The sequence below is a fragment of the Anopheles bellator genome, chromosome 1 (genome assembly GCF_943735745.2).
Source record: "Anopheles bellator chromosome 1, idAnoBellAS_SP24_06.2, whole genome shotgun sequence".
In the NCBI taxonomy this organism is placed as follows: Eukaryota; Metazoa; Arthropoda; class Insecta; order Diptera; family Culicidae; genus Anopheles; species Anopheles bellator.
This window is the reverse complement of record NC_071285.1, coordinates 42,933,172-42,949,002: the sequence shown is the minus strand read 5'-3', so window position 1 is coordinate 42,949,002 and position 15,831 is coordinate 42,933,172. Positions and strand designations below refer to the sequence as shown.

Here is a 15,831-nt window from a genome sequence, read left to right as displayed (position 1 = left end):
ATGGGGGGTCCATTCGCTGACAACACCACCAAATGTTGGCGGCGCCTCCTGGAGCACAATAGAACGATGCAAGCGCAGTCGATGCGCGATCTCCTTCCCCTCACGGTTAATGTGAAGATCCTCCAGGAGAGGGAGGAACAGGCCGGGTGGTGATCGATGCTAATCGGCGCCCGGGTTGATTGTTACTTTTGTTTTCCGTTCGCCCGTTCGCCTAATGATCATCGCCGGTTGTTGGGAATGCATTTTATGCTCTCCTCGATCAGCGAGGAGGATTCACTCGGGACTCACTCGGGACTCACTCGACACTCTCGAATTCAGATTACCGTATTTTTCCGTGTGTAACGCGCACCCGTATTTAAGAGAAAAAAATTGGAAAAAAAGTTTTTTATTATACATTTTTCAGATGTGTGTGATATCCAACAAATATCAAATGATAATGATGTATTATTCTAAATGTTCTTTAAATATTCTAAAGTAGACTAAAGATAAAATGCGTATACATTGCAAAAGACATAATAGTATTTTATATTTCGTAATAATCTTCAAACTCAGATTCACTGCTGTCTGACAAATTGATATTCTCTAATTGCTCTTCAATGTACTCCTCATTGTCACTCTCTGAAGAGTTCTCATAAATTGCGATATCTTCAAATTCATCCACAGCATTGCTGATGCCACATTTTTTAAATGATTTCACAACAACTTCTGTTTTAACTCCTTGCCATGACTTAATGACGATATTGTGTGGATAATTATATTCCTAACAAATATTTCATTTTATAATTTATTCAATAACATCATGAAATATGTACCGAAAAGGGCACATTTATATGTTTAGAGGAGACAAAATTTTTAGTCCCCTTGTAAAACGCGCACCCAGATTTTGGAGCTAAAAAAATTGGGAAAAAGGTGCGCGTTATACACGGAAAAATACGGTAATTGTTGAAGCGTCCGCTCATCCCTTTTATGTGTGGGTGTGCCCAGACCCCACTCACTCGACCTCCAACTCCGAGACAGACGTTCATTAGCCCCTCCGCGTCCCGTCAGTTGACGGGGGCACCGTCAGCGAACCCTAACCTACCTTCTTCTTGGGAGGACTGCTCCCAGACCCCCGAGCCGAGACACAGACATGTCAGAGTGGGACGCACGAGTAAATAAATGAATGAAAGTACTGGGGAGTGCGTGGGATCGACCGGAGATCGACGGCGACGACTCGCTCTCATTGCCGTCTCTCGCTCTGCTGATGGATGAATCATCGTCCTTCCCCGAAAAAGGGATGTCACCGCATGGTTCCCCGTGGCCCCCAGACGGCGGAACTTCATCGTCGGTGGTGGTCCGCCACACTGCAAGTGATAAACAAACGCGCAAAATGAGGCCAAACTTCGCCCCCTCCACACCATATGCTGTGCGCGATCATCAAACCCCCCCGGAGCATCGAAGCGCACAGCATAATTGAGCCCATTTTCCGGTGCACCCCGGTTTTGTTGTTGCTGCTGACGCTGACTGACCCAACAGCGCAACAACAGACCAAACGGTAAACGACGGCGGGCCGCGCGCGGGCAACGGCGACGACAATCGGATTTTCCGTTCGATTCTCTCTCCGTAACGGGAACCGGCGGCATTGAGCCTTCCGAGGGAGAGCTGTGGCCCCCCTGGGGTGGAAAATTAGATTCTCACCATGGCCCCGGAATCGGATTGATGGAATCAATTTTGTGTAAAGATCGTCGCCGGCGGCGGTGGCGGCGCTGCCGTTTGTTGTTGCGTGAGAACTTCACAATCCACAGCAGCGTCCGCGCGGCGGCGTGTCTAATGTGGGTGTGTCCGGATCAAAACTAGACCACACCAAATCTGTGAGGTGCCAGGATCGCAGGTGATGAGTTCTCTGTCTTCCGGAAGCCGCTAGGAAGCCTCCGGCAGCGATCTCGACGATTCTCCTCCTTCGTGGCGACCTCTACATCTCGGTTAGATTGCCAAAATTGGACACCCATCTCTTCTCGGGAGCCCACGATCTATGATCATTATGAGCCAAGACACACCCGGTGGTGATCGGTGCGGGCCAAAACCAACAACCCAGCCCCACAACAGCCAAGAACAGCCTGGTCTCTAGGCGTGGGGATAATTACACGCGTGTGGGGCCATTCGCGATGGCAATTAAGAAGTTGTGTGTGCTATATTTAGAAGCGGAGAGGAGGCCCCCAAGAGGCTCTCCGAGGCGCTGGGGGCGGCTCGTTTCAATTACTTTTTGCCACACGTTTGCGTGTCTTATTCGCTGGCTGGCTGGCTGGCCGATGCTCTCTTCAATCACTGTCCAATCATCATCGTGTGTACATCATCCTTAATTTCCTTTTCTTAATCAAATCCTCCGCTCCGGCTGCGGTGGCGGTCGCGGCTGATTAGCCGTTGGGAGCCGCTCCCAGATTGATTTTTGGGCGGCAAAGCCCCATCAATTGTTTCGTGAGAGCGGAAGTGCTGAAGCTACTCCCGGCAGCCACTCAAGAGCTGAGTGGCTAGAGAGAGGGCAAGTAAGTGATCACCATCACCCCGACTGGAACACCATCCAGTAGCTCTCTGTGCAACTTTAATCGGACTGGGGGAAAAGAACCCGCGCAAGGATCGCAAGGAGCCGCTGAGGGGCCACATCAACAGCTCCTCCTTTTTGATGAGCCCCTGATAGGCGTAGCGAATCCTTGTTTCGGGACCGCTCGCGGGTCTCTCGTTCCATGAAGAATGAGGTGTTGTGCTGCCTTTGATCTGATGCGGCCGCACGATCACACCTTCTCTTCCCGATCGATCATCGATCTTCTTGAGGGCGGCGGGCCACCGTGCGCACATCATTGTTGTGTGTTGTGCCCCGAGAACCGTAGCTAAAGCGGCGTCGGCGTCGACATCGATGTGAAAGCGAGAAGCTCTCGATCGCGAAGAGAGATGCACCCAAAGAACTGTGTGCTGCAGCGGCGGCAGCACCAGGAGGAGAAGGAAACCGGTGTTGTGGTGTGGTTGGGCTCGGCTGGGAAGAAGATCGGGACGACCTCGGACTCTCCCGGGGGAAGTTTATCATAATTTGTTTATTTTAAACAAAACTCGGTTCCCCCAGGGAGGGAGGGAGGGAAGGAGGGTGGTGGTGCGCGGGGAGAGCGGTGCGGTGAGAAGTGTGAAAATATAAACACAAACAACCGTCAGTAGTGACCAGAGTCGGTGCCGTACTCTCGCCGCTGTGTGTTGATCCTTACCAGAGCCCCACCAGATGATGATGACCCCAGTTAATGAGCTCCTCAAGAAGTAGCTAGACTTGCGAGGAGAAGTCCACGTTACGACCTGGTCTCCCTCTCGCTGGTGGACCCACTGGAAAGAGGGACATCATCTGCTGGATGGTCTCTGGGGGGACTTTCACCAATATTCTGTTCTGAACTCTGGTGGTCTCTCGCGGGATCTCTCTCCGGTGGAGGTCCCGACACATGATCACTTTCACCCGGAGGAGACCCGCAGCCGTAAGGGGGGCTGTTGTGCGGCGGTGCCACCACCAACCCATATGTGGAGCACGCGAAGGCATCTGCTGCGCCGCTGATGCATCAGCTGCCCTCCCTGACGACGTCGATACAAATCGCGCTGGGCAAGAGGAGAACCGGTGAGAGGGGGGGCCAGGTGATGACGGTCATTACACATTCCTTCTGCTGCTTCTGCGCGCGCGCTCATCGTTTGTGATGTAAGAGAGGGCGACGGTCCGCGAAATTGGAGGTGTAGTCCCCGCGTAGGTAGGTTGTTGGAATGTTGATGTCCGCGCGGCCCGCAGACGAAGAAAAACCTGATTTTCGGAGGCTCCCTCACGCAGCTGCTGCGCCGCAGTAAGAATGCACCCAGACGGACCCCTTGCTACATTCACGTGTCTCGCTGGTGGTCGTCGTCGTCGGCGGCGCCCTATAAATTCCCCGTCCCGTCAGGTGGTGGCCCAGAAAGGGAAGGCGGCAGTAGTTAGACCCAGGGTCTCGGAAGGAGGAAGGTGCTAATTAAGAAATCCCTGGCTTCAATTGGATCGCGCGTGGAGAGGATCTCCGCCGAGGAGTTCTTCCCGATTTGGCTACGCCATAATTAAGACACTCTTTTTGGGACGGCCCCTGAAAAGGGGTGTCGACGGCGAAAGTGATACATTTTATTTGCATAATTTGAGGTGGGGACCTCCTGGACCTCCTGATCCTTAGGTTGCGTGCGGTGTCTATCGACCAAATAGAATCAACCCGAATCTTAACCCGAAGGAGCTCTCTCGTGAACTGAACGTTTGGCTTAGCCTGGCAGAAGGTCCTGTGGATCCCTGGACGATGGAAATAGTTCAGCGATTTTCCTTTCCGACAGGAGTCACATGTCACGGGACCTCCACAACAACTGAGGTCGATCGGGCGGAGGGTTAATAGCGTGTTGTGTTCCGTGTTGATTAATTTATAGGCATTAATTACACACTCTCTCTCTCTCTCTCTCTCTCTCTCCTTCTCTATTGCTTTCCATCGGCATCCGGCGAAAGTCGTCAAAACATAAGAAAATCGAAGAATCCTCACCAGAAAACGTCCTCTGCCTCTGGGTAAAAGGTGGCCAACTCTGGCGGCGTCTGTTCTGTTGTTGTTCTGTTTGCTTTTCTTGTGTTTTGGGTGCCGCGCGTAATGTGAGACCTCAAGCGAGAGGCGCGACATATGCTGCTCCTGTCCGCTACCTCTCTTCGGTGGTCCTCCTGGAGGATCACTCTCTTCGTGGTACAGTAAATGGATAATTAATTGTTGCATGATTTATGCGCCCGCCCCAGGACTCTCCTGGTTACGTCCGAGATCACCTTAAGCCCCCCACCGATCGCTATCGTGGTCTGAACGGCAATTTGCATGGACGGCCCTCCGAGAGCATAGAATCCACGCCCTCCCCTCCAGCTCTCTAATCGCTATTCAATTTAAAACTATTTTTCGGCGCTTCTTCCCACCGAGCCGAGCCAAGAGCCGACAGGAGAGGAGGGTCTCCCCGTCCAGAGAATCATGTCGTGTCATGTTTTGCGCGGTTCTACACCCTTTTGGGGGGGATCCCCATAAGTCAGTCCCGGGCGCGACTCTCTGACAGCCCGCGTAACGCGTTGTCTGTTTGTCCGGCAAACAACACCCTCTGTGCTGTGGGGCTTTGGGGTCCGATGGGGTGCGATGCGTTTTAAAATCATGATAACGGCCAGCGGGGACAGGGTGGCCATCATTTTCTTCTTCCCCCCATTATTCGCCTGTTGCGAACTAACGACGCCAGGGAGGGATCTCTCTCTCTCTCTCTCTCTGTCTGTCCGGGGTCCAGGGTCCGGGGTAATGACGGGCAATTATGATGTAAACAATTTTCGCCCCCAAAAACATAGCACAGCAAGGTCTTTGGGCAAGATTTGTTGCCGGGCTTTTTTTTTGGGTTGGGGTAGCAGAGGGCTCTGTGTGTCAACCGCGAGAGACAGGTGAATCCGTGTGACGGATCTCCCGGACAGGAGGGTCCATAATGACGCAGAGGAACCAGGTCTAGAACCCCCCTCTACGTAGATGTCCAGATAGACGAAGTCAGCCTAATTATTTGGCGTTCATCGGCGCGTTTCCTTGCGGCGCGGCCGCGATTAAAGTGTCAAATAATGTGCGGCGGCGGCTCCTTCCTTCCTTCGCAATGACGGTCCAACTTTTCGGTCGGTGGACCTGGACCTCTGGAGGACACACATTCCGGGCAGGTAGTAGTTGCCGCGGATGACAGATTGGCCTCTGGTCTCGGGGACGACGTAGCCGTTTTGATGGCAAACAATAGATAGATGACGTGGCGGGTTCTTCGCTCGCTTCCGCCCGCCGTTGTCTTTGGCTCATCAAGGCGTGAAATTATCCATCACGCGGGCCCCCGGTGGTAAGCTGGAAATAATACCTCCAATTTCGCCGGGGGAGGAGGCACTCCCAAATTGGCGCGCATCTCCAGAGAAGAATCGGGATGTCGTCGCGCCCCGTGGGAACAGTCAGCTGCTGGTAGTTCTTCCCGGCGGATGTGCTGTTCGTTCGTCGGGAGTTCCGGTCCAGTCCGGAGAGAGAGCGAGGAATCAAGGATAATACACACCAGCCACAGGACATGGGTTTGGAGGGCTGCGGGGGTTTGTATCGAACGAGAGAGGTCACTATCCAGGTCCGTGACGATTACGAAAGTAATTAACTTTCGACCAACCGGAAGTAGGGAAGGGTCCAACGACCTGTGACCGGTCCAAAAAGGAAGCGTAACAGCAGCCCCCTCTAAGAAGGACCACAAGCGTGGTTAATGTCCTATATTCCCATTCTACGCCACAGCCGAGGAGAGAACCCAGACGTGTGATGGGGTTCGCCGTGCGCGTAACAGGTGTTGTCGCGGTTGCGGCTTCGCTAGAGAGTAACCTAATACGCGAGTGGAGCGTTTTAGAGGAACAGACCCCAGCAGAAGCGCGGGCATATGGAAAAGGACCCTCGAGAGGCTGCCAGCCGGCCGTCTGCTCTCTCTCTCTCTCTCATTCTATGCATCCTCCGGGGAGGGCATCAGCAGCGTGTGAAGGTGAGTTCCTTGAACTTGTCTCGCGCCCTTCGCGCCCATTGCCCTCGGCCTTTGGACCTCTCTCCTGCTCTAAAATTTGCATTTTCCTTCAACGAAAAAAACGAAGATCGACTTCACCACACCACAGACCTCTCTTATGCACACCGCAATTGCGCTTACTGCAGCAGCATAGAGAGTGTGTGTAGAGGTCGCCGTCGTCGTGTTGGGTTCGAGTGTTGTGGACCCTTTTTTGTGGTTTCTGCTCCGAACAGATGATCGCACGCGCGCCGAGGGAAAGCAGCGCCCCCAAGAAGATTCGCGCGGGTGAACCCGGGGCACACGACATCACACAGAGAGAGAGAGAGAGACCCCAGCTAGGCGCAGAAAAAAGGGAAGCAACGGCCGATGAATTGTGTTCCACTCCGGCGGTCACAACAATGCAGGCGGCGCGGCCCCCTAATAGGCGGAGAAGGAGGGAAGGATTCTTGAACCTAATGCCGCGTCGTCGTGTAGCATAAATTAGTTGGTCGGCGCATAGACTTGCCCTTGAATTTCACTTCTTCACCGGGGAGACCCCAAGAAAGAACGCGGGGCAGGTTCAAGATTGATCCTCTCTTGGACACTTATCAGCGATCCTCGCGGTGGTCGCGTCGCGCTTCTCCATAATTCATTTCTTTCCCCGAGTTAGATATTCTTCGGGCTTTTGTTGTTGAAGGTCAACCACGGAACTCCAAAGCCACATCTGCCTCCGTCCGGGGTGAGGTGTCCCCCCGAGAGGATGTCCAGCAGCAGCAGGCAGCAGGCAGCAGCATTGACATTGACAGGAGGCCATCGCCGCTGGTGGTGCGATAATGCGCCAAATTATGGTCAATTTATTGGTCGCGTTTCTTCGCCTCCAGAAGTCGCCCGCGGCGACGCCTTTCGAGCTCGGGCGTGTCCGCCCGGAGATCCCGAGCAACCTCATCCATCCATCGTCCTCGCTGGTGCACCTGCCTGGCCGGCCGTCGATCAGGTGCGCGGCCCTGTCAACAGTTTTTTGAGGGGTGCAATTAAATGTTTGAGGAACTCCGCCAAGAAGGGCGTAAGAAGGTCCTAAGAGAGAAGGAGCAGCAATCCTCGCTGTCTCTCTCGTTCTCTCTTTATGCATGATTGAGGAGCCCAATTTGAGAGCATCGTAATGCGTGCCCAACTCTTCTGCCTACCGAAGGTCTCCCTTAAAGAACACCGGACACTTCCCCGGACCCTGGGGTGGGTGCGTGCGAGGTCTTCGCGCTTCAATACCTCCTGAGCGCTGACCTCTCACAGGGCGTTGCTGTGCCGTGCCGTGCCGTGTGTTGATCTAGATATCCATCGACCCACCGACCGACGTCTCGGAAGCACTGTCGGCACTCCGGAAGAGGGTTAAATGCCGATTTCCTCTGTTCCACATTCACGGCCCGGCCCTGGTACCGGGTTTTTCGGTTTGTGGGTTTTGCAAACCTCCTCAACACTTTAAAAGGGCGAAGAAGTGGGCGAAGCCTCATTAAACAGAGCGCGGGTGCGCCCAAAGACACTGGCCGAGGGGGGGGGGGGAGGCCAAAATTGTGCGAACACCTACACCACCACCAGCAGCTACCGACCGCCCTAACTGCTCTCTCCGCCTGGCTGGGCAACGGGCCAGCAGCAGCGGTACTTTTTCGGCGTCGGAATCGGAAATGACTTTAGCCTAGTGAAACAGATACAGAGAGGCAGGCCAACGTTAGGGCTTCTTCTTCGCCCCTTTTTGTCTTGGAAGAGAAGGGTCTTGCGCGACGAGAGGGTGCCGGAAGGAATCCGGAACACTCTGGGAACATCATCTGCTGGGTTGGTGTCAATTGTAAATTGATTCCCTCTCACAAATTGATAGGAGCAATCGGGGGAACTCCCCGTGGCCATCTGTGAAGTTTCTTGGCTTCCACGGGCCCCCCCATTCTGAAACTGTTTGATCTTCTTGGAGAGCCGAGAGTGTTGGTGGCGTGTGGACCCCGCTAATCTCGGGCCAGGTCTGCCCCCAAGTCTGTGATCTCTTGCGTTTGTGGGAAGGGAGCGCTCCACACCCGATTAGCGCGTGACGAAATGGCTCTCGGCCACTGGAAGAAGAACCACGCGCAGCATCTCCGGCCCTCCGCGCCGGGATCTCTGGCCTCTCTGGGTCTTAAGATACGCGCGGGATGAGAGGAGCTCGTGCGCGCGTGAATGGAAGAATTATTAAGTGTGAAAATGCTCTCCTCTCGACGCTGGTCCCGGGCCCCGCGGACGCTGCGGCCTCGTGTTCCTGCGGGGCGTGGAGAGCCTCAATTATATAGATGTTTACATCTCCATCGATTGCGGTAGTTAATAATAGCCGCGGTAATGAAAATAAACTATCGCGCCCGGGCCTCCCTCCTCCTCTTGTGGGGTCTGTTGTGGAGTGGTGATCGCGCCGACTAACGGCCAAGAAGTGGGGGGGTCTGGTGAAGATCTGGCAGTCTGGGGCTGGGGCCGGGTGATGATGATCAGCTGCTGAGCGGAGCGGGTGGGGGGCTATCAATCAGGTGCGAGGGTGCCAGATGATAGGAACCATGTAAATATTTGAGGCATCTGTGTGGAATGGATCTTTCATCTCCCGAGGTGTACTCTGCCCGTTTCTGGCGCTCTCTGGCCCCAGAGGTCATCCGAGGTTGGGCCCCCCAACATTGTAGTAATTAAACGGTGGCAGGCCCCTGAACTCCTCCTGTCTCTCTGGCCCTGGCCCTGGTTCCTGGGGTGAACCCATCTTGGGCAGCACAATGCGACAGCGTCTCTTCGCGCGCTCTGATCACAACATTGGCCAAGGGTCTCTCGCTCCACCATCGTCTTCTTCTCGCGGGGTTTGGGGTGGCTGGTGAGTGTCTTTACGTCCATTGTGTGTCTGTGGCAATATTTACAATTATAATCGCGACAAGGCACACACCGCCGCCGCCGCCGCCGGCCAGCTTTCTTTCGCACGGGGATTGTGGCGCGGCGTAGGTCGTCCGACTTTTTGCGCGCCACTAGAGGTTCATTCCAGTTCCTCCAGGGTCTAGGTTTTTTGCGCGTTGCACTTTTGCATCCTCCAGTAGGGGAGGGAGGGTGAGTCGCGCGGCATCGCCCGCGCATAGTTTTGCCTTATTCATCCGGGGGGGTCGGACAGGCCAGGCGGCGCCGCCCCAGTTCTTCGTTCGCTCTCAAAGGGTTCTCCCAGCAGCAGCACCACATACACTTATCATCACCATCCCTCCTCTCCCCGTGGGTTCCTCCCCGGGGGGAGGTGTGGAAGCGGAGGTCCGTTTGTGTCGTGCCGCCCAGCGTATTATTTTGATCTCCTCCGGAGTCGGGCGCCGAGAAGCCCAGGGGTGTTTGCGGTGGTGGTGGTTGGTGGGGATGCGATTGTTTTGCCCCCTCCTTAACAAAGTGTGGCGCGAGGCCCCAGACGTCACTCGGCCGGTTCGCCGTGCCGCGAAGAATGCGCCACGATTTTTAGTACAAGTTACACTTTTAGTACAACTTTTTAGTACAAGCTTGTACTAAAAAAAATTCTTGTACTAAAAAGTGGAAAATGATCGCCATAGCCTCCTCGGACCACCTTCGGACCAAAAAGTGCAGCGCCTTAATGTTTCGTTCTTTTCGGGCTTGTTTTAGTGACACACGCAGAGGGGGGGGGACCCCAAAAGAGCGTTCTTAAAACCGATCGTGTGCGCGCGCACCGCCCCCCGTCCCGTTTCTGATCCCGAGGTGTGGTGGGGGTGCGGTGTACTGCCAAAGGCGGAGAAAACGGCGCTTAAAATGGAACGCCGTCGCAGCGCGTTCTCCGTTCTCCTTCTTTTTGTTTTACCTGTTTTTGTTTTATGTCCCGCGAAAGCACAGTGTTCTTTCTCCTCTCCGCTCCGGTTCAGGTCCGCTGAGGCGCGCACGCTGTCCTTCGGGACCAGGGGATGTGCTGAGTTGCACCTTTCTTGTGTCGGGGCGGCCGCCCCGAAGATAACCCAATTTGCAATTAATTTTAAGAATTCCGTTTCGGTGTCCTCTTGATCTCGCTTCTCTCTCTTGCTCTCGGTACCCAAAACCAGAGCGAAAGAGAGAAAGAGAGAGAGAGAGAGAGCGGCCCACACAGCGGGCAGACATGCAAATGGCGCGAAGAAGGAATGCGCGCAAGTCACCACTTACGCCTCGCCATTATCCTTACGCCACGCGGGGCACAGCAGCGGGTTGGGAGTGAGCCGGGGAGGGAAAGAGTAGTCGGCGCCGCGCTCGGGTGCAAATTTTTCGGCCAATATTCACACACCGCGGGTCCAAGATTGACGGGGGCGCCGAAGGAGAAGGATCCCGGGAGTGTATCGGGGTGACTTGTTGCGCCGTCACCGCGCCTCCCTTATCCGACACCTCGGCGTCGGCGCCGTCCTCTCGCGGCCGAAAAAAATATTTAAATTTAAATTTTATAATAATTGATGGCGGCGGCAACGGGTCGTCCCAAAAGGGACCTCGGTCACCGGGAGGCGGCGGGCGGCGGCTTGTCTTGCGTGTGGTTTGATGGCGCCGCCAAAAACGTGATGCACCGTCGTCCGGCGCCGTCCCCAAGATCGAAGCGTGTGTTCGAGAAGGGGTTGGTGACCCGACCGAGGGGCGACCCCCTCTCCTGGGGAACGACCTTGCGCTTCCTGCACGTGTTCCGGTTCCACCCCGGCGGCGAGGTGGAGTGACTCCTAATGACCGTTTTGCATGCTTAGAGAGCGAGAGAGGGCCCGACGGACGCACACACAACACACAGAGGTCAGCGACAGGATTCCGTTGGCTGTGGCGGGTTTGTGGCGCCCCCCCGATCTGCTGGCCGGGCGGAAAAGGATTACACAACCCGTCGTCGTCGCCGGCGGCCGCTGCGAGGGGGTCACGTGATTATTTAATTACCGCGGGGCGAGACACACTCCAATTCTGTTTGTTGCTGGACACACCACACCCCGTGGCGGCACCTGCAAGGCTTCCCCCCGTGGCCGTGGCGGGGGGAGGGAGGGGGGTGGTGGCCCCAAGAGGTACTGAGCGCGATGCGATTTGCAAAATGGTCTCGTCACACCTCCGCCAGGTTGTCACCAATCCGCTCCTTCGTGTTGTAAATGCGATTAGAAAAGTCACAACAATCCCCCCTCCTAGGAAGGGAGGAGGGGGTGCGGAGAGGATGGACAGCGAGGTGCGGGTGGGGTACTGGTTGAGGTTGCCACTGAAAATCGATTCGCCATTCGCCGCCGCCACGCAGAGCAGAGAGAGAGCGAGAGAGACCGTAGAGGAGGCAAGCAGGCAGACGGGGACTCGCTGTGCATGGCGGTGGCGCCCGGAACACGGTCACACTGGGGGCCCCGGAGGCGGCGGGGGAAGAGCAGCTGCGCGCAGAGCCCCGTTAAAGGGAAAATTAAAGGGCGATCGGTGCGCGATCCTCTCGCACCGCCGCCGGCATCATCAATCATTATCTCGATTACTCCGCGTGCGCGCCCGAAAGAGACCGAGAGAGAGAGCGAGAGGAGAGGAGAGGAAAGGAATGAGAGAGGTGAAGCTGCAGGTGATCTCTCTCGGGAGTCCAGCGAATGATCGAGGGGCGAAGGATCGCGCGGCGTGCAACATCATCATCATGCTGCTGCTCCGCCGCCGCCGCAGGACATTGTTGTTGGGCAGCTGCGTCGTGGTGAGGCTGGGGGTCGGGGGTGAGTGGCCACGGCCACTACACTCCCCGCCTGACGTTAAACGTTTTGCATTTCCCATGCGCGCCCCCTTTGATCTCTCTGGCTCTCTCTCTCTCTCTCGCTGTCCCTCTCTTCTCAACTCCTTCTGACTCCTTCTGGGGGCAGACGATGTAGGGCAGCCGCCTGGGAACGATTATGATAACGACCGCTGATGATGATGCGCCGCTCGTCGTCGTCGTCGGGAGCACCCACAGTAAATCGGTTGATGCAAACAATGCCCAATCTCTGGCTTCCTTCGATCACCGTCGTCGTCGTCGTCGTCGCAGATGATGATGGTGATCATCTCCCTGACTGAGTGACTGACTGACGGGTGGTAGCACCACCGGCCCCTTTTTATGCTCCTTCCGATCGCGGCGATGATCGCCACCGAAGAATGGTGATTTTTATTTTAATTAAAATCCATCGAGAACGATATTGATTCTCTCTCTCGCTCGCTCGCTGAAGGATAGTCGTTTGGCGCGTGAAATGTGATTCGAACTCCCTGGACCCCCCCGCTCTGGTTCCACATAAAAACTCCGATCGATCATCGGGCTCGCCGGTGAGGACAACGTTACTCCGGCGGGAAATTGTCCGCCAAAGGGCACGAGGGAGCGAGAGAGGGCCGTTATGGCTCTTTCTCTCTCGCTCGATTAATGTCCCACAAAACATGATGAGGGGTTTCGTGGTTCGCGGAGGCAACATAAATTCACATTCCACTGTCGGACACTCTCATTTCTTTGGTGGGTCCTTTGTGGTCTTAATCCAGCAGCGCGCGCAGTCTTCACAGACTGACCAGACTGACAGGACGACAACAAGAAGCAGATGAAGGGCTGCCCATTACGGAAGCTCCGGACTCTGGTTCTATTCTGTGAGTGAAGAATTCTTAAGCTGGACTTGATGGCACTGATAAACGTCACAGAGACGGTAGCAATGAGTCCATTCCATTGTGTTAGGAGATTCTAGTCCGAGTATAGTGTCTTAAGGTCACGGAAGTCCTTAGTCATTCTCAAAACCCCAATCCTAATTGTCTCCATGCCTATGAAGATAGCGAGTTCCGAAGAACGGGATGCTCAAGAAAACGATCTCAAGCATCATACTCCCAAGAATCAGACGCACCAGAGTGATTATGACTCATTTAATTTAGGATTTGATCTCCATTCTCTCGCTGTCATCCGGCGGGGGGTAATGTCACGCAAAATGCGATCATCAAACACTCTGGACCCTGATCCCTGAGAGGGAAGCCCGCGCACAGCAAAAGGTCATATCCAACACCCAAATTGGGGAACTCGCTCAGGGGGGCTCAGCCCGGGTTCCCTGTTTTTTTGGATAAATTTTTGTACTAATAATGCGACACCCACTGGCTTTTGCCTCACGGCAGCGGCGGGTAACGGCGGGGGAAGAGCGGACTTGGTTGATGATTGACATTTGAATGATGATGTCACGCTTTTGGGCCCAAAATCTTAGCCGGCTAGTGACCCGCGTCGCAATCGACTTGGAGAGAAAGAGAGAGATAGAGAGAGTGGAGTGAAGTGTCACCCGCTCCCGGTGGGGGGCAATAGACTGTAGAGCACACGGGGGGCGGAGAGCGACCGACTCGGAGGCTGGAGGCCCACTCGTCGTCACGCTCTCGTCGCTGGTGACGAGAGCTGCTCTTATTAAGGTGTTGCTCCTGTGTAGGCGCACGCGCACCGAGAGGTGAATATCCTCCTCTCGATCATCGGGTTTTTGGCGGGGTGGGGCTTTAACGGTTGTCCAAAAACCACCAACCGCCGTTTGTTTTAATTGTGCCGAACCGAGAAACAATCGTCGCCGTAGAGCTTCCTCCTCCCGATGAAAGCCTTTTTATCTCATTGGAATGCAGCGTGGTGGCGCGCGAGAGCTAATGAACCAATTGTTCCCCCCCGGGCCTCTGGCTGCCGACAACAACAACAGTGACAACAACAGGCCGCCGTCACCGTGGGAAATCGCGCCGGCCTTCTCACACAGAGAGTAACGGAGCCGCCGCCGCAGCACCGGGGTCGGGTTGACAATGTGTGGCGGGTTTTGTGAAACAATTCAACAGTTTTTGGAGCTCAACTACTACTCTCCGTAACTGTAAATCGCCGCGCTCTGGCTGGCGGCCGTGTGAAGCACTCTCGGGGCGACACAATGGTTCATATTTTAATTGCATTCAGCAGCGCCTTGCTTTCGCTGTCTGTCTCCCGCGGTCCGCGAAAAGTGCATCCGAGATTGGGATGCATTTTTTCTCACGGACACAGCAGCATCTCACGCGGTTTTGGGTTTTCTCACCAGACAGAAGTGGTCAGTACGCGCGCGATCACATTATTCTAATGATTTCTCACTCTCTCTCTCTCTCTCCCACAGATGAGCGGCAAACGATCGCGTAGCTTCAAGTGTGCCGTACATCATCGCGATCGCGAGGTTTGTTCCGAGAACGATTTTCATCTGCTGTTCGAAGATCCACCACTGTTCCGCAGGTAAGTGTCTCCCCTCCCGTTCACTGCACCCCGGGTGGGACCACCCCACGAGCCGCGACATAATAGGACCTCCGCCTCCGTCGTCGTCGCCGCCGCTGGGCTCCAGACGATCACTCGCTCGCTCGGTCTAGAAAATGCGTCGTCGCGCGTCGGCGGCGACGAGACCTCTATGCTAATCCGCCAGCCAATTTCTTTCCGATTCTGTGATCCCCCCCTCCACACCCACCACGACGTTGTGGGCCAGATTTCATCGCGCTCAGGATCAGAGGCTCCACAGGAATGTGTGTTTAACTCCCTTCTCTCTCTCCCTCTCGTCTTCCGCAGGATGGTGCACGTAATTGCGATGGAGGTGCTGCCCGAGGAGCGGGATCGAAAGTATTATGCAGACAATTATTCATGCTGTCCGCCTCCGTTATTTGTGATATTAGTTACATTTGTCGAGGTATGTATCATTCCCCGTGTTCCCCTTTTTTTCCCTTCAATATTTAATATCCGCCACGCCGCGTACGAAGATCCTTCTGCTTCCTATAAGCTGGTGGTGAGGTTGTCACAACGCCGGGCCACGGCGCTTGGTTGGCGGATTGCGCTAATCGAATATTGGGATGGCGCGGCGCGAGAGGTTCGTCGCTTGCGTTCGCATTGCCCCGCGTTGAAGTCTTTCGTTTGGCGAACCGCGCGCGTTCTGACGATGAGCGCGCTCGCGTGTGGGCCGGGAATGTGTTCCGTTCCGACAGATTAGTCATCGGCCATGCCCCCCGCCCTTCTCCCCCTCGCGCTCTGTTCCCCAAGAGAGAGAGAGAGAGGTTGGCAGCAGCGGGATCCTATCGCTGGATGGCCACTACCGGCGCTGTGAGCGACTTTGTCATGCTTTTCCCGGTGTGACGGACGGAGGGTTGTGTTTACTTTTCTCACGTTCCCGCGCGCGCACTTCCAGCAACATAGTTGCGCCGCGGGGCGATCGAGCGGCCCTAAATTAACATCATAATTGACAATCGTCTCCATTCATGTGCTGCGCCTGCCTCTGCTTCTGTCAATCTCCCCACCGTCACCCGATGGGGGTCTCCGACTGTCTGGGGACCGCATCTCTTCGTAGTGCAAGA

General features: G+C 55.2%; 1 protein-coding gene across 1 annotated transcript in view; it reads left to right on the top strand.

The window, feature by feature from the left end:
* Positions 1 to 15,831, top strand: part of LOC131214063 (protein rhomboid) — an 85,843-nt gene that overhangs the window by 61,856 nt on the left and 8,156 nt on the right. Inside the window, exons 4-5 of the mRNA XM_058208421.1 lie at positions 14,619 to 14,731; positions 15,056 to 15,173. Of these exons, the coding sequence (XP_058064404.1) occupies positions 14,619 to 14,731; positions 15,056 to 15,173 (231 nt within the window). The remainder of the gene's footprint in view (positions 1 to 14,618; positions 14,732 to 15,055; positions 15,174 to 15,831) is intronic.